Raw genomic sequence first — 18,293 nt, forward strand, 5'->3', positions numbered from 1 at the left:
AGTGGAACGCATTCAAAATACATTGTTGTATAATTTTAGAAAACAATAAAGTATTGCATAATACATACATTTACACGTAATCTCTTTCTTTTGTCACAAGCATACATGTTACGTGAATTACAGGTTAACACGTTAACAGTACAGCGACAATTGATTTGTCGAGGAATTTTCTTGATATGGAAATCTTGAAAGTGACCATATTACCATAGCATGCTTAGATAGTTATTTTAACAAAATTCTATATTATTGTTTAATTTGTGTAACTTGAAACATGTACAGCCGAATAAAAAATTAAATAACAAAAGAATACTCAAGTATACATTTGAGTGATAATGCGTTTAAGTTTAAAAAGAATGAAGAAGTATATGTAATTGAATATTAAAATGCACTTTTTAAAAATTTTGAAATTCTTGGAAGTAAAAATATCTTATAACAAATGTTGACTGTTGTGTTTTGTCATATTAGCGGCACTATATAACGGCAGGCTATTAAGCCTTAGAGTGCGATTACATTTGTCGCACGACAATTTTGTCGGACGTACTGATTGGCTGTCGACAAGTACTAGAGTGGGAAATAGTCTGCGACAAAACTCTTCGACGAATATTCGCCATTCTAGTACTTGTCGACAGCCTATCGACAGCCTAGTACGTCCGACAAAATTGTCGTACAACAAATGTAATCGCACCCTTAGGCTAATATTTCATGTGTCGTATGACAAGTTAATTAGACTTTTTGATTGGCAATAAGATAGAGCATTTCTAGAGACTCGAAAATCTCTCTAGTCTATGACCAATCGAACACGGTCAAACAACTTGTCGTACGACACATGAAATATTAGCCTTAGAGGACCGGTATGAAGCCATATAACGTCATGTGCTGACTGGTACATATTTGTCTTTGTTTGGACTCTGCATGGGGGGCCTCAGAACTTATTTCTATGGGAATTATTTTATTTCCCGGTCTTCTAAGGGATAAACTAATAATATCATAAATAATTACTAGAATTTGTCAGCTAATAACGGAGGTAATATGAGTGGTCATATTATCTGCAGTGGACATATAACCACCTTGTCTATTATTTATTACTTGTTATTTAATAGAATAAATTACAATAATTATATATTATAAACCTTCTTTATTTATTACTAAATTTATACAAAAACAATGCTACTAAACCACACTGTAATTATTAAGAACTGAAGTAATTACCAATCCGAGCTCGGTAAAACGCATACGCCTTTTGTTTTTGCCAACCTGCAGTCGGTAGCAGTCGGGAGTAATAATGTTATAAAAACAAAATAACAAAGAAATAATTTATTATACATATGTATATAAAATATTCTGTATAAATCACAATTTTATAATTTTTTAAGGCTTTTAGCTTCTCACCGCAGCTATATTGAATTTGTGATACTACAGGGAGAAATGATATATTGACAACTTAATTTTTGGCCGTGACATAATGTAATTATTAACTATATCTTGATACTGTAACTTGTGAAGTGTTTGTGAAATCCTCAAGATATGACGAATGCTAATTATAGTAACTGTTATACTCATAAAAGGAATATTTTTCTTTCTTTACGGCAAGCAAAAATTGGTCTCATATGATATTTATCTTACGATTATATATCGACTATCAAGGAAAAAGGATAGGTATTTGTTATATTTTAGAAATGTATTAAAGTGATCTTATGATTATCCAAATTTATTTTTATTTGCGAATAATATGAATGCAAAATTCGATCGTCATTTTTTGCCTCTGACGTCATAAATGCAATATGGCTGTGGCGAGGTGCCAGAAGTTTTAAACTTTTGAGTTGAACATTTTTTGTAGGTAAATTCGAAATGCTTTGTTATACATGGAATAATTACATACACAAGTAATACATAGAGTTATCTCTTTCAAGTTTTATTTTATTATACTTGCTAAACAGTATAAATTATTTATTAATTTGCTTAATATGGGAATTTTCTAGGTGTCGTTAAAATCTGGGAGATGAAAACGGGCAAGCAGATTTACGCTCAGGACGATTCTTTGGTACCGCCCGCTAAGGAAGAGGAAGGGTTATCAATTACACATTTATTTTATAATAGTGTCCATAATATTTTTGCAGTGGCGTCTGCTGATCATAACATTATTGTTTATTCATTGGAATTATTTGAGTGCAAAAAGCAGGTTAGTGTGTGTTTTGGATATAAAATAATTTACACTTAAACATTTTAATACTTGAGACTTTCTTGTATCTCAGAAAAGGTTAAGTAAAAAAAACTTAAGAAATTTTGAAAAAATTTATATAAATCACAAGCACGTTATAACAAACATTGATCGGCACAATTTGCAATTTTTAGTTAGATTTCTGAGTTGATAGTATTGATGACATATAATAGACAGAGCATAGGATTACATTTATGCTGACAGATGTAGAAAAAGAAGAAATGATATGAAAGTACATTGGCCATGAAAAAATGTTTGTTTACTTAAATTATGTAATCTTTTATTACTGAAATTAATTTGAGATGTGAATGGCCGAACGATTTTCAAAGTAAAAGAGCAAAAGAATACCTCCGATTTGCAAAAAAATGCAGCTAATATAGAGATTTCTTATTTGAGTCTTCTCTTTCTAATCTTTGCAATGTATGATGCATACACATGCAGGGGAAGAACGTATTCAAAGCATGTGTAAGGACACATTTTTAAAAACTGATTTACTTTTTTGTGATTTTTATAACAATGGATATTTTAAGATTTTTGAGATTGCTGAATTCAAATATGACATCGGATATCAATTTAAAATACTTCATTATGGGTTTCTATAAACAATGTCCAAACTCCATTTAAAAGTCTAATATAAGTTTAACTTCTGTTTATAATTGCTAGGGTGATATCACGGAAATTTCATTTTCACCAGACTGTTAAGGGGTTAACAATGAACAATTAACCCTTTGAGTCACGAATTATTTTTGTTTATCAATTTTGATAAAACTCTGTATCCAGAGGTTTTTTGGGTCGCTGATTACGAATCTAATGTCAGGTTTTTTAAATTTAAAATGGCGAATTTAATATGGCAGATGTAAAACCAAGAATTAAACCAAATCCTGTGAAACTTAGTTTCTAGGGGTTTTTCTGAGTGCCGATCACGAATTTGTTGTCAGATTTTTAAAATTCAAAATGGCGGATTTAATATGACGAAACTCCAAGATACTAAGTTTTACGGAAATTAGTTGAATTTTTTATTTTATGCCCACCATATTGGATTTACCATTTTGAATTTTGAAATTCTGATAACGGATTCGTAATCAGCACCCTAAATAATCAATTTTATGGAAATTAGTTGAATTTTTAATATTTGTTTACATTACATCCGTCATTTTCGAAAATCTGACAACGGATTTGTGATTAGCGACCTTAAAACCGCTTAGTAGAGTTTTGTAGAAATTGGCGCTCTAAGAGGAAATAAATTTCTTAAAAAAAAACAGCAAATTTTTGGTATTTGTTTATTTATAGCGAATAATTAAATACAAATTTAATAATAGGACTTTATTGCTTGATAACAAAACAGCTAGAATACAATAAGAAAGTACAGAACATGTACTAGGAAAGGCTACAACAAAGAATGTTGCTATGAAACCTCCCAGAAACACATGAGAAAAAGAGAGAAACATAAGCACGCACTAAACATTAGAAGTTAAGGTAAAGTACAAAAAAAAGAAGAGTCGCACAAAATTCGAAGAGAGTGACTCAGCCGAGAAAATTGAATAAAGCATATATAAAAGAACAAAACGCAAAATAAGTAAGCAAGTTTAAACATTAAGAGAGAAGAAGGATGATGAAATGAAACGGGCTGCTTCCTTCCGAAACGAAAGAAGGCAGGTAGTGGATTTTATGGACAACGGAAGCTGATTATAATAGTACACAGCAATATAAGAGAAGGAGGCACGAAATTTAGAGGAGTGATGAGTGGGGAAGGATAGAAGGTGATTGATGATGACGAAGGATTGATGATGAGGAGGTGAGTTGAAGAAGACGCCTAAGATATGGAGGAGAATTGGAACGAAGAAGAGAGACAATGAAACAGCACAAGTGGAGGATATAGCGAGGACGCATTTTGAGCCAACCTGAGCTGTTGAAGAGAGGAGTAAGGTGGTCAAATTTACGGATACCGTAAAAAAAACGAAGACAAGAGTTTTGGACACGTTGAATATGATCAGATAGATGTTGGGTGAGAGCAGGTGCGTAAACGACATCAGCATAGTCGAACAGGGAGATCATGGATTGAGAAACAACAAGTTTTTGAAAAGACGAGAGGATGTGACGGAAAGGATAAAGGAGACGTAGCCGAGAGAAAAATGTTCGACGTTTAGCAGTAACATGAGGTTTAAAGGACCAGGAGGAATCGAAATGTACACCAAGGAGCTTAATGGAAGAAGCGTGAGGAATAGATGATGAGTCAAGGAAAATATCGAAAGCTTGGAGACGAGACAGGAGAGCAAGAGAACCAGCGATTAGGAGGGAGGTTTTCGAGGGGTTTAGGCAAAGGCCATTCCAAGACGCCCAGTTGGTAACGATAGCAAGATCGTTGTTTAATCTGGAAGAAGCGGTTACGGCATCGAAATGATGGAAAGAGCTAAGAAGGATGACGTCATCGCTGCGAAGAAAGAGAGATGGAGGTCAGATCAGAGACAAATATGTTAAAAAGAAGCGGGCCCAGAATAGAGTTTTGTGGAACACTAGATATGACCTGACGAGGAGAAGATAGTAAGGGAAATGGGTTGTGGACAAGGACTTGTTGCGAGCGATTAGAAAGAAAGGAGCAAAGTAAGGATATAGTAGAGGGAGAGAGACCATAGATCCTGAGCTTGGCAAGAAGGAGGTCGTGGTTTATAGTGTCGAAGGTCTTGGTAAGATCAAGGGCAACAATGGCCGAAAGATGATCCGAGTCGAAGCCACACAGAACACAGTAAGAGAGGTGGAGTAGCTCCGTTGTTGTGCATGCCACGAAAGCCCGACTGATGCTTAAGGAGGATAGCAGACGCCTCGATGAACGAGCTTTGTTGCATATAACAAATACGTTCAAGTAACTTAGAGAAGAAAGAGGGAAGAGATATAGGACGGAAAGACGAGAGTGAGGACGGGTTTTGAGTTTTTGGAATAGGGAGGATAATTGAGTGTTTCCAGGAGGTAGGAAAGATGGAAGTGGATAGTGCCGTATTTAAAATATGGAGGAGGGGGTCTAAGCAGTTAGGAAGACAGAGAAGAAGCATCCTGCCGGAGATGTTGAAGGGACCAGAGGATAAGAGGCGGATGTGTTTGAGGATATTGAACAACTCCCGAAGGGAGATAGGCGAGAAGCTGAAGTTTTTGGCAACAGAAGGAAGAGAGGAAGATAGACGGGACAGTAGTTCAGGTGAATGAGGAGAAGCTGGTCGTTCAAGAGAGAAGGATTGAGGAGGTGGGCAGGAAGGGAGGAGGAGGAGGGGGAGCGTGTGCCACCAGGGATTGTAAGGTTACGCCAAAATTGACGAGGAGAGGAGGCGGAGAGTGAGCGAGATAGGAATACTTTTTTCTCTCTACGAATCGCGAAATTGGCCTCATTCCGAAAACGCTTGTAGCTGGCCCAGTGAACCGCAGAGCCAGTCCGCCTGAATCTGAGAAGAGCACGATGCTTGAGGGTTATAAGATCTTTGATCCCACCATTGAGCCAAGGCGAAGGAGGACGAGAGGCGCGCCTGCTCGTCAGAGGGGCGAGACGGTCAAAGATAGTGAGCAAAGATGAAGTGAAATGAGTAACCATGACGTCAATATGCGTAGCACCGAGGACAGGAGACCAGTCGATTGAATTCAGTTTCGACTCTAGGACTTCAGCTTGAATAGCATGAAGGTTCCGAGAAATCGTATTTTGCGACCGTTTACAAGGCCGACTGTATTCAAGGTCGCAAATACAGCAAGATGATCGCTGATGTCAATATCGTCCACCACGCCCGAGTCAGCAACATCAACCACAGAAGAGACCATAACAAGGTCAATGAGTGATGATGAACCGCCCGAGATACGCGTAGGAGTTGAAATAATCTGTCTGAGAGACAGATGGGACATGTCCCTCAGGATCTCAGGACGCTATGATCCGAGATGCTAAGCATGTTGACGTTAAGGTCGCCCAAACAAACGAAATTGCAGTCAACGCTCGCAACATGACATAAGCATGTTTCAATATAGTCAAGGTCGGACCGCGGCGAGCAAGGAGGCCAGTACACGCAGACGACGGCCAAACGCATTTGGTCAAGACGTAGAGAGGCAGCTATAATGTCGACACGCGAGCCAGGAGGAGACGCAGAAAGCTCGATTAGTGAAAACGACAGAGTCGATTATGTATAATGTAACTCCTCCGCCGCGAGAGCCAAAGGCCCGATTGGAACGGACCAGCGCATAGTCGGGTAGGCTAATTAGGTCTGATTCAATATGGTTTCGTAGCTATGTTTCTCCGATAGTAAGCACATCGGGTTTGTTTAGCACGATTAGGTCCTTGATCGCCGAGAAGTGGGGCAATAGCGAGCGCGCATTAATGTGGTAGACGCGCAGGAATTGGCCGGACAAATGCGGAGGCAAGGCAGCAGACGACGGACGGCACGACCGTCACGTGGTAGAGGTCAACGGAACCGGGGCGCCAGCAGGTGAGGCAGCCGATGACATTCCAATCGCAGCCATGAAAGATTCCTCTGAGGTGAAGCGATGCGATAAGAAACCCTCGGCCATCCGAAAGTACGTGATGCCATGTCTCATCCAGACATACCTCACCCCATGCAATTCAGCAAGCCGACGAGCCTCCGAGAAAAGACGACGTTTAGCTGCAGTAGACCGCTCATAAAAAACAATCCTGGAGGGCGGCCACGACCCAACAACGTCCGAGGTCGAAAAGTCGCGACGACGTCGAGCCACAGTCAAGAGCTCATTGCGACGAGCAGCAGTTGACAGACTCACCATAATAGGACGCGACAAGTTATCGCGACCAGGAATCCTGCGAACGCTGACAATCTCCGAGGGAGAAAGCGATACGTGGAGGGCGGAGGCCAAGGCCAAGACAGTGGCCAAACACTCCTCCAGTGGAAGCTGAGGAACTTCAAAAATTATAAGCTCCAAGTCGCGCTTCTTGTTCAGCATATGCTCAAACTGAGTCGAAAGGTCGGCCGACACAGCAGCGGCAGCGGGGGCCCGCGGCTCACGAGACACCTCCAGACCATCACAGCGCTCACCAAGCGCAGCAAGACGCGCCTCCATGGAGGCCAGTAGAGAGCCCCTCAATGCGAGTCTCAACGTCTGAAATACGATGCAGTGCCGCCTCAATGCCAGACAGCCTTGAGCCGAGAGCATCCAGCTTAAGTTCTAATCGCTCTAAGAGGGCAAGGCGTGAATCAAAATCAGCAAGCCGGGCTGAGAGGGAGGCGAGGGTGGAAGCCGAGGGGGCCGCGCCCGATCCAGCCCTTGGGGGACATGTCGCGAGCCCACTAGGCGCAGGAGTCCTTAGAGACGCCGATGCCAGAGTCGAGGCAGAATCATCTCTACGTCGGGCAGCAGATCCGCCAGAAAACGTGGCTGAGAGGCCGCCGGAAGCAGTTCCGGAGACGGAAATGACAGCGGGGAGCACAGACCCCGAACGCACGCAGTGGGATGCACTTGTTAGAGCGCGAGAGAAATCGTTTACATTTGGAACACTTAGGCTCGCTCATCGTAAATGTAGTGTATGATGACGTAATGTAGAAAGGAAAAGAAAAAAAAAAGTGAAGCAAGCAAAAGGAAGGAGGAAAGAAAATGGAGCGAGAGAGGGGGGAGGGAGAGAGAGGGGGGGAGAGAGAGAGAGAGAGAGAGAGAGAGAGAGAGAGAGAGAGAGAGAGAGAGAGAGAGAGAGAGAGAGAGAGAGAGAGAGAGAGAGAGGGAGGGAGGGAGGGAGGGAGGGAGGGGAGGGAAGGGAAGGGAGGGAGGGAGGGGGGGCAAGTAGTGATAAGACGGGCGCTATGCACGGCGATGACGCAGTCGAAAAAGAGAGAAGCAAGCAGAAGAGGAAAAAGAAAGATAGTGCGAATGTAACACTCTCAATGCAATACCTTAATTGACGACCATCCCGCTCGCAGCTACAATGCGAATAAGCTAGACGAGAATTCGACGATAGAATATAATATGAGAATGGAAATTGTAAGACACAAAGAGATCAGACAGATAATGTATGGCACAGCAGGAGCGATGAGCGGCGATGTTTACACAACGACGGTCTGAGACAGACTGCTACTTCAATCATATATATTTTTTAAACATACCTTAAGGTATTTCGGACTATTAGAAAGCAAAAAAAACTGACTTTAAAAGGTTAAAAAATTATTAAAATACTTAAAAAGCTAGAGAAACCTTGGTGGCTTACTCAGTGACACAAAGAATTAAAATAAAATTTTTGTTACACGTGCGTCGAGAATGGTCTTTTTTGTGGTCCTCTACCGGCTGGAAAGTTGTTGATTGTGCGCGGGCAGTTTTTACCCACAAGTAATTTTCACCCACCGATCAACCGTACAGAAAAATCGTGCGGAAATCATTTTGGGTATTTTCCCTAAATCTCGCACAATTGATTATTTTGTCATACGTTTTTCTTTATTCCGACGCTTGCGTCGTACCACAGGCATCTCTTGACATGCATATGGCAACTCTTGAAAACTTGCAAAAATTACTGACAACATTTTATTGACATCTATGGTAAACTTTCGACGTTTGAACGAATTTAACTCTAAATAAATATCTTGTCAATAATCCGTGTCGCATAAACATTTGTATCACATCACAGCATATTAAAGCAGTGAAAGTCGTAGCACAGTGTAGTAGGAATAGTGCAAAGATAAAGAATTTTTTTTATTGCGAGGGGTTTTGCTTCCCGTAAACCCTCCACCCTTTGCTTTAAACTCATCTGCGGTTTGTGCGTCCACTCTCTGCATTTATGGGAAATAGCCTATTTTCCGCACTTGTAACACAAATATCTATTTTTTGAACAGCACTTGTAACACAAATATCTGAACAATGCTATTTATGTTATGGTATATTAATGAGCTTAATATAATACGATATATTATTATACTATTAATACGTTGTTATTAATACTTTTTAATCATAGAAGTTGATGTCTTTAATTGAAATTAAATATTTAAAATAGTATTTTTTTTTAATTAACATGTTATTTTAATTAAATGTTTTTTGTTATATTTTATCAATTTTGTATTGTAGAAAGTTAGTAGAAATTTTAGATTATTAGAAAACAGATGTATTTTTTATGCATTTTTGTATATTAGCGCGTTATTGGAGTCATGTTCGACATCTATGTAATGGTTAGGTCACACAACAATTTTTGTCGTACAGGGCTGTTTGATAATTAATTCTTTTATTGTTTGTATTTTTTTTGCTTTTGTCTTGAACATGTTAACCTTAGAATGATAAACTTTTTTTTTAATTTTAAACATACTGGGTTATAAATGTATTTCAGTGTTTTCAAGCATTCTGCATTTAATTATTAAATTTTAATAGATGGACTGAAATCAATATTGTGCTATATGAATTTCTTCATTTTTTATGACAAGAACAATGATATAATTTACAATAATATTAACATTAAATACTTAAAAAAATAGAGTTTAAAGAAATCGCAAAAATAAGTTTTTAATTTTTTTTTCCATACAATTAATTAATGAACGTATTAAAAAACGGGTTAAGGAATTAAAAGCCTGCAACCATCTAGTGCGGAATAAAGATAAAAAAAGCCTTGACACTAAAAATTGCACTATTCCTTATATCCGCGGACTTAGTGAGAACATTAGTTTGACATTAAAGAACATTGGCCTTGACACACTTTATACGGTACCCAAAAAATTAGATGCTTACATTAAGAGGGGTAAGGACAAAATTCCTACTAACAAGAGAACGGAAGTCGTGTACAAAATTAATTGCAGGAGCTGTAACGCCACATATATCGGATAAACAAAAAGACACGTTGAGACTCGATTAAAAGAACATCAATAAAATATTAAGAAACATGAAGATAGTTTGTCTGTCGTTAGCAAGCACCGTTTTTTGCACAACCATGATTTTGACTGCCAGTTACCCGAGATTTTATATGACGAAAGACACACCCGAAAGAGAGAGATCGTGGATGTTTTTTATTAAAAAACATAATAATACGATAAATTTAAAAAAAGATACCGACAACTTAAACCTTATTTATGATCGCATAATAAAATCAGTCTAATCTATTCTGTTCTCTCTTTTGCTTTCTCGCTTTCTCTCGTGTATTTATTTATTCACTTTTTAGTTTGACATCGTGCATATATTGTTTCTCGAAGATTTTAGTCCGCTTGCTACCGTACCACGGTTAAGACATACTAAACTTACGGACTTAGTGCGCCCGCGGAAGTTTGCTTCACGTTTTATCTTAAATTGTTTTTTTTTCTCTTTTTTTTATTGTGTTTTAATCTGTGACGAATTAATTCGACTTATGACTCCGGCTATACAATTTTTGACACGCTGACACGTAAGTTGACTGCCTAATTTACCTCAACTTCACCCGCGTTTTGATTTTAGTTACATTACATTGTCATTTTTCTTTGCGAATCTGTTTATAGTGTTATGATATGCCTGCACACATCATTATAGCATGGTCGATGCACGATGTAAAATATAACTAATATTATTCTCACAACTTTTATGTAGACCTAGGTATCTATTCATATTCTTATATTATTTTATACGCCCATGATTACTGCCTTACACTGATGTAATTGTTATAGATTTTACTTGATAAGGACCCGTACCAAGGGGGTCGAACCGTCGTATATTTATTAAGTGTTCAATAAACTGGCCAGTTCGGTCGATGTAAAGAGACTTTACCTTATTTATTTACTGGCGACATATCTTTCAATTTTTAATTTTTGTATTTTTGTCAATTTTTGACAAATAAAAAAAAAACAATTTTGGAGAGGTGTAGAAAGATAGACATAGAACCGGGATAAAATGGATTTTGAGTATTGCTTAAAAAGTATAATTATTTTGAGAAATAAAAATTGAAAAAATAATAACTTAAGAAAAAGGTTACTCAAAGGATGCTCTTGAGCATCGAAATTTAGCTTAGTTACTGTATCTTAAGTCTGACAAATCTTGTCGGTGCGCAGTTTAAAATAAAGCTAAGAAAATTGAATTTAATAAAAGAATTATATACCATTACTAAGATCCGATGCAGACCGTTAGGAGGCGATTTACAACTCATTGATATGTTTAACATAGTACGGTTGGTTAGAATTAGTGTATTAATATTTAGATTTAAAGTTTTTGCCACCATTAATGTTGCTTCCAGTAGAAATAGTCCAAGAATTCGTGAAAAAAATTGCAAAAGTTTTGTGAAGGCTAATATTTTAATATTTGATTATATTTACAGTGAAAATAAATATACTACAGTTAGCAAGTAGGTGTTGGGACCCTTGCTGGTGCGCTTTTAATTATGTAGAAAAAACAAGTATCATAAAAGTATTTTGTAAAAGTTGAAAATGTATGTAGAAGCTTTTGTAATAAAAAAGTACAAGAAACTTGTTAGACAGTGTAAGGGTAGAACGCAACGCGCCATCACAACTGTGTAGTAACAATAGGGTCAGTGAAAGTGATTTCTGACAGCTGAAACTAGGTATAATGTTAATTTATTGAATATAATTTATAAAAGAAACAGAGTCAGATAATTTTCAGATAAAATCAATGCCGTCAGCAATCGATAGAAGGAAAGATTTTGTGCACGGTTATAATGCAGTTACCAGTCAAGATTTATTTTTTTATCTTTGATATTTTTAATTAAACAGATAATAAAAAAAATATTATTGATAAAATTAAATAAAATCCTAATATTAATTGAAAACTATTGTATTGTTATACATTAAAATTAAAATTTAATAAAAAATATATTTGATTTTTTAACTAAAATAAAAACTTTTTCTTTGCTAATATAGCCAGATAAATCGATAGGTATATGGAGGTCAGATCTACGCTCGGATTTGAACTTTTGCTGTATTCGAGTGTAATACTAAGGCCGGTATTATAGCTTAATCTCATTTAAAATTCTAATTTAAGATTGTCTTAAGATTATCTTTAGATACTTTGTGATCAATGAAATGGTTCATACAGTATCTAAAGATAAACTTAAGACAATTTTAAATATATGATCGGATTATGAATACCGGCCTAAATCTTTTCAGTCCCGAAAACGGCGGTTACTTTCTTATTTGTTTTTAAAGAAGTAGATGTGATGATAGAACGAAAAAAGCGTTAGACCATGATTGTCAGTTTTAGAGGATGCTTTGTTAGAAGATGCTATGTTTTTAATATTTTGAAATAATATGGAGCAATGAATTAATCCTATCTGTGTAACTTGCACTAAAAAGGAAACGGTGCACGTTTATTTGTACAAGACACTCGATGCAAACCTATTTTGATAATTTATTAGGAGAATTTGTTGACTTTTCATAATATTGATTTGCCGCCAGTTTCAAATGAGATTCAAGGTTACTATGTGCACTGATATAGAAAATTTACTGTTTTGGGACAAAAATTTAGATAAATTTTTTGCAATCAAACTACTTCTCAAGCAAGGTAAGTCTATCATTTTCTAATATTTATTAATCATTTTAAAGTGAGAAAGAGAAATGTAATTTAAACTGAAAAAAATTGTAAATGTAAAATAAATTTTAAAAATTGAAGAATATAAAACAAAACAGTCTAATTGTATTTTATACAGTAGAATGTAACTATTTGAAATATTTTGTATGTAATTATTATTTAAGAAAGTAGAATATAAATTTATTATTTGTTGTATTTTATGCAATATAGCTCAAGTACAAGTACCATGTTGCTGAGCATACACATCAAGTGAATCGATATGTTCTCTCATGTTTTCTCAAAGGTAAAACAAAATACATTCAGGTAAATAAGTATAGCACAGTTTGTACTTTATAATAATGTTAACGAATATTTTTAAGAAGTTTATTTTAAAACTAAGTTATTTTTTATATTTATCCATTTTTATGTTATACATTTTTCAAGTTACATGAATTATTAATATTTGTTTAAACTTTCATTTTTAATGACATTAAAATTATTTTGCATAAAGTTTATTTTATTGATAATAAGAAAGTTTGATTAACTTTTATTTATATTATTTGCATTCTTTAATCTTTTCCTCATTATCATGTAATAAATAATTGTAGTTATTTATTTGTATATATATATATATATATATATATATATATATATAATATGTACTTTTTACTATGTCCTCTTGGGGTTTACAATTTCATCAATATAATAATAATAATAATGTTTATTGCTTATCCCTTGCGGGGTACAAGCAGACCTCCGCTCCGCTTACAATCAGTCTTCGCTTTCTCTGTACTTAAACTAATATCCGCCGCTTGACTCACATTCACATTTGCATTCGCTTGAGAGAGAGAAAGAGCATTCATACCTCCATTCCCATTCACACTTGGACCTCCGCTTCCGCTGCACACTTCTTCCATTCCATTTCTTTTACATTCATCCATCCACATGCGCTCTACCTTCTTTTCTTCCCTTCTCTTTCCCCCTCTCTCCTCTTCCATCCTCCTATCCTCCCTTAATCTATCTAACCTTTCCATCCACCACTCTCTTTTCCCCTCCTTCCTCAATATTTCCTCCACCATCTCCTGCCAACCTTTTTGTACCCCCCAATCTATACACTCTTCCCAAACATGCTCTCACGTCTCCTCCCCCCATCCACACAACCTACATGTCCTCCTCTCCTCCTCCTCCCAATATCTCTTCCCCCTCATTACTCCCCCTAACCTATACCTTGCCACCCTCTGCCATCTTTTCTTCTCCCAATTCCTTTTTAAATATTCCGGAATCCCCTCCCCTTTTACTCTCCAATACCACCCATTGTACTTTGAATCCCTAATTCCCTCCCATCTTTCCTTTCTTTGTTTTTCCCTCTCTCTCTTTACCATCTCCTCTCCTCTTAGCCTCTCTTTCTCCCTTAACCTCTCCACCTCCTCCACCTCCCATCCCCTCTCTTTATAAAAATTTTTCCTTTCTTCTTCCCACCCCGATTTTGCCTTGCCCTCCCTCGCTTTATTCTTTATCTCCGTCCAACATCTCCTTGCCAGCTCTCCCCCTCCTCCCTCTTCTAACTTCTTTTCATATCCCCATGCTCTCATTCCCGCTCTTCCCTCCAATCTATCCCTTTGCAATTCTTCTTTTATTATATATCCTGGAACACTTCTCTCTACTCCTTACATCCATCTCAAGTATCTTTCCTGCAATCTTTCTATCCCTATTCTCATCTTCCATCCCCAAATCTCTACTCCATAACTTACCACTGACCACACCAACCTATCAAATAACCATAGCCTTCTTCCCCAATCTCTTCCAAACCTCCTTTTTCCTATTCCCCAGATCTGTCCTAAAATAGCCGAACCCTTTTTTACTCTTTCTTCTACATGTCCATCCTTTGTGTTCCATTTGCATGTTTTCCATTTGCCAACAACGTGTACCCCAAGTATTTAAACCTATTTATCTCCTCTAACTTCTTTCCTTTCCATCTCCAGTTTACCTTTTTCTTTCTCCCCCCACCTCTTTTACATCTCATAATCTTTGTTTTCTCCGTATTTACTTCCAACTTCTTCCCATTCAGATAACTCTGCAATTTACCCATCATCCCTTTCATTCCCTCTTCATCCTTCGCTATTAACACCACATCATCTGCATACGCCAGCGAATATACTTTCTTTCCCCCCAATTCAATTCCCCCCCATCCTCCTTTCTCTAATTTTTTATCTATATCCGCTAAAAGTAATGTAAACAGGCACGGACTCAACGGGCATCCCTGTCTTAAACCCCTTTCTGTCCAAAACTTTTTTCCTCCCGTTTTTCCTACCTTCACCCTGCTTCCTGTCTCCTTTAGCACCTCTCCACATCTCTTGACTAGCCCCTCTCTTACTCCTCTCTTTCTCATTGCTGTTATCAAAACCTCTCTATCTACCGAGTCAAAAGCCGCCTTCATGTCTACAAATAATAAAATTAGTTTCCCCCCCCTCTTCTCTAATTGCCTGTTTATCAAATAGTTCAAGAAAAATTTCATCAATATAAAATACACGTTTTTTGTACATCACCTACGCGACCTGACCATTGAGTAGCCTTACAAACAGTTATCACCCTTCTTTTTACGCCTAATCTAAAGCCCCCTTTTCTTCTCTCATACTCCTCCATTCTCACTCTTCTTCCTACTCACCCCCTTTATTCTCTTTTCTCCTTATCCATCCTCTCCTCCTCTCTCTGATTCTTATCCCCCTCATCCCATCTTTATTTCCTATTCTTCAACTAGATCTCTCTGTTTGTAATAACTATCTTTTTCTCTTTTGCCGCTTTCAATATTTTTTATCTCTTTTTTTTTCTTTTATAGTCAGATTTACCTACAACCCGCATTTTCTTCCTATTTTCTTTCCCCTTTCTAAAATGGCTTCCTACTAACTCCTCCAACTCTGTTATCAGTATCCTCCCCGTCTCCTCTCTTTTTTTTTATCCCTACCACTTTTCTCCACTTTTTCTCCATGATCTTTACGAATTATCTTCTCTCTTCCTGGGGCGCTATTCCGTAACCACTTACCGACAACTATTGATGTCGTTAATGGCGTCGGCCGACAAATAATGATGAAAGCTATTCCGTAACACGTTTACCGACAAATATCAGACGACATTTGTCGAATGCGAACGACAAGTATCGTTAATTTTATTGTGACCACCTAGAGGTGACGAAAACGCGATACCGACAACTTTTTGCTTGGGAAAGAAGGAGAAAGAAAGAGGAAAAAAGGAGAAAAATTATTCTGAAAGAGAAAGCCGTCTTTAGAGGTTATAATTAAAAATGATTAAAAGAAAAGAATACGAATAAATAATAATATATAGAAATGAATTATTTAATTTAAAGTAAATTAATTAATTATTTTTGCCACGTAATTTATGTAAATTTATAAAATTTATCTTATACAGATACAGTGCAAAAACTTTGTTTATATAGAAAAAGATATATTTATGGACTTTGAACTTATTGGCTTTCAGTTTAAGTGTGTAATTTTTTTTTAGATTTCCAACATGAACATTTATTCCTTTTATTAAAGAAAACCATCAATGTAACACTGCATGGTGTTCCTTTAAAGTGAATTGAAACTTACATTGGAAACTGTCAGAATTAATTAAGAGAATCTATGCAGTTTAAATTTGAAAGCAATTATTTTTTGTGTATTACAAAACTTCAAGTATCAAATTTATAGATTTTATTATAATTTTTTAAGGACGAAAATATTTTTGTATACGTGGACATTGTGAATACATAATAGCTTTATTTCTCGTGAATAATTAAATAAAAATTAAGAATAATTGTATGAGAAATAAATTTTAAGAACAAAGATTAATTTTAAAAAATTAAGATTAAATGTAAAAAATATTTATATTTTTCTATTTATATATTTACATGTAATATATGTTATGCATAACAAAACAAAAACAAAAAATATATATACTTACTACTATATTTTTTTACTTATATTTATGTACTTTTATATCTACATAACAAAATAAAAACAAAAAATTTATACTTTTGTTTTATTATTATTTTCTATCTCAATCAATTAAGTACATTTGCAAAAAATATTTTAACTTTTTTTACTCTAATAATCAACAAATAGAGTTCATAATTAACATATATATGTTAAGAAATTAAAAGTTATAGTTAATAGACTTAAAAATTTAATAAACTTAATTAGTTAACTTTAAATAATTTAATTGTTATAACTTTAATTAATTATTTTTAAAATACATAAATTTTAACTTATTAACTTTATTTATTTAAAATTTTATTTGTATAGAAAAACATGATTAAAAACTATATTTTTATAATACTATAATATTTATATAAATTTTATCTTTTTTATTTACGTCTTTTGCAAATCCATTTTTTATATAATTAATAATATCAATTATTAATCACAATATACGACATATGTATATATTACATAATATATATACGCGATCTTTCTTCTAAAGCTTTTCTGTTATTGGCTTAAAAATATCCTTCTTAAACTTTTGACTATGATTATACATTATCGATAAAGCCGTACCGATGACTGTCGCTTGTAACGACAAGTGTTGGAAAATGCAAGTTTCAGAATAGCCCCAACTCATGTTTGCCGATCGTGTAAGCGACAAACGTCGCTAGCGTACCGAACCGACGGTCGTCGATAGGCGATTACGGAATAGCAGTCCTGGTCCTTTTCTTCCACTTCTCTCCAAATCACATTCCTCTTTCTCTTCCTTTTTTCCTTCTCCGTCTTTCACTCTTCTCTTTTTCTTTCTTTCTTCTTCTGTTATATGTCTCCTCCCCTGTCGTCAAATTTCACCACAGCACTCTATCCTCCTCCTTCTTTTTCTTTATTTTTTTCTCGTTCACCACATTTTCCATCTGTTTGTCTTTGCTCTATTCCTGGTCCCATCTTTTTTTCTTCTCCCTCCCTCTCTCTCCCTCATTTTCTCTTGCTTTTCTTCTCCGCTGCTTGCTCTCTTTCTCTTCTCTCCTTTCTGCTTTTTCTTCCTTTCTTAATCTTTTCCAAAACTTTCTTTTCTAGCTTTGGTTTTAGTTTTCGCATCTTCTTTTTTTTTTATCTTTTATCAACCCTTTCTTTCTTACCTGCGTCTCCTTTCTTCAACTTCCTTCTTTAATTCCTTTTTACCTGTTCCTTTCTTTTTTTCTCTTTATTGTTCTTTTTTTCCTCTTTCTTCCTTTTCTCTTTTCCTTTGTACCTCCTCGCTTTCTCTCCATCCTTCTCTTCCTTTCTCTTGCCTTTTTACGCATTTCTCTCATAATTACCATCAACTCCTTAGCACCTTCTTATCTCTCTCACTTCTTTTTTTAACTCCTTTATTCACTCTAAACTGTGGTTTTGTATTTATTTTCTTTTATTTTTTATCTCTTTTATTTTTTTACTTGCTCTCAATCAAAACTTCTACGCCTGTTTGCTTTCCTGCCTTTCCTTTTCTGCTTTTCTTAAAATTTCTTTCTTGGGCTCAACTTTTCTTCTCGATTCTTTCGATTCAATATCTTAGATTGATGTATCGATATACTGGTCGTTTTCCACCGAAAACTTATACCTCCATCTCCCGTCTGCCGTTATTTCCCATCCTCTGCTTCTACTTTTATTTTTTT

General features: G+C 35.9%; 1 protein-coding gene across 8 annotated transcripts in view; it reads left to right on the top strand.

Moving 5' to 3' along the window:
- Positions 1-18,293, top strand: part of LOC105840125 (transducin beta-like protein 3) — a 191,941-nt gene that overhangs the window by 80,981 nt on the left and 92,667 nt on the right. For all 8 annotated transcript variants that reach the window (XM_036288352.1, XM_036288351.1, XM_036288346.1 and 5 more), the window contains one exon: positions 1,980-2,179. In XM_036288352.1, coding sequence (XP_036144245.1) covers positions 1,980-2,179 — 200 coding nt within the window. The remainder of the gene's footprint in view (positions 1-1,979; positions 2,180-18,293) is intronic.

Source organism: Monomorium pharaonis, chromosome 6 (genome assembly GCF_013373865.1).
Source record: "Monomorium pharaonis isolate MP-MQ-018 chromosome 6, ASM1337386v2, whole genome shotgun sequence".
NCBI lineage: Eukaryota > Metazoa > Arthropoda > Insecta > Hymenoptera > Formicidae > Monomorium > Monomorium pharaonis.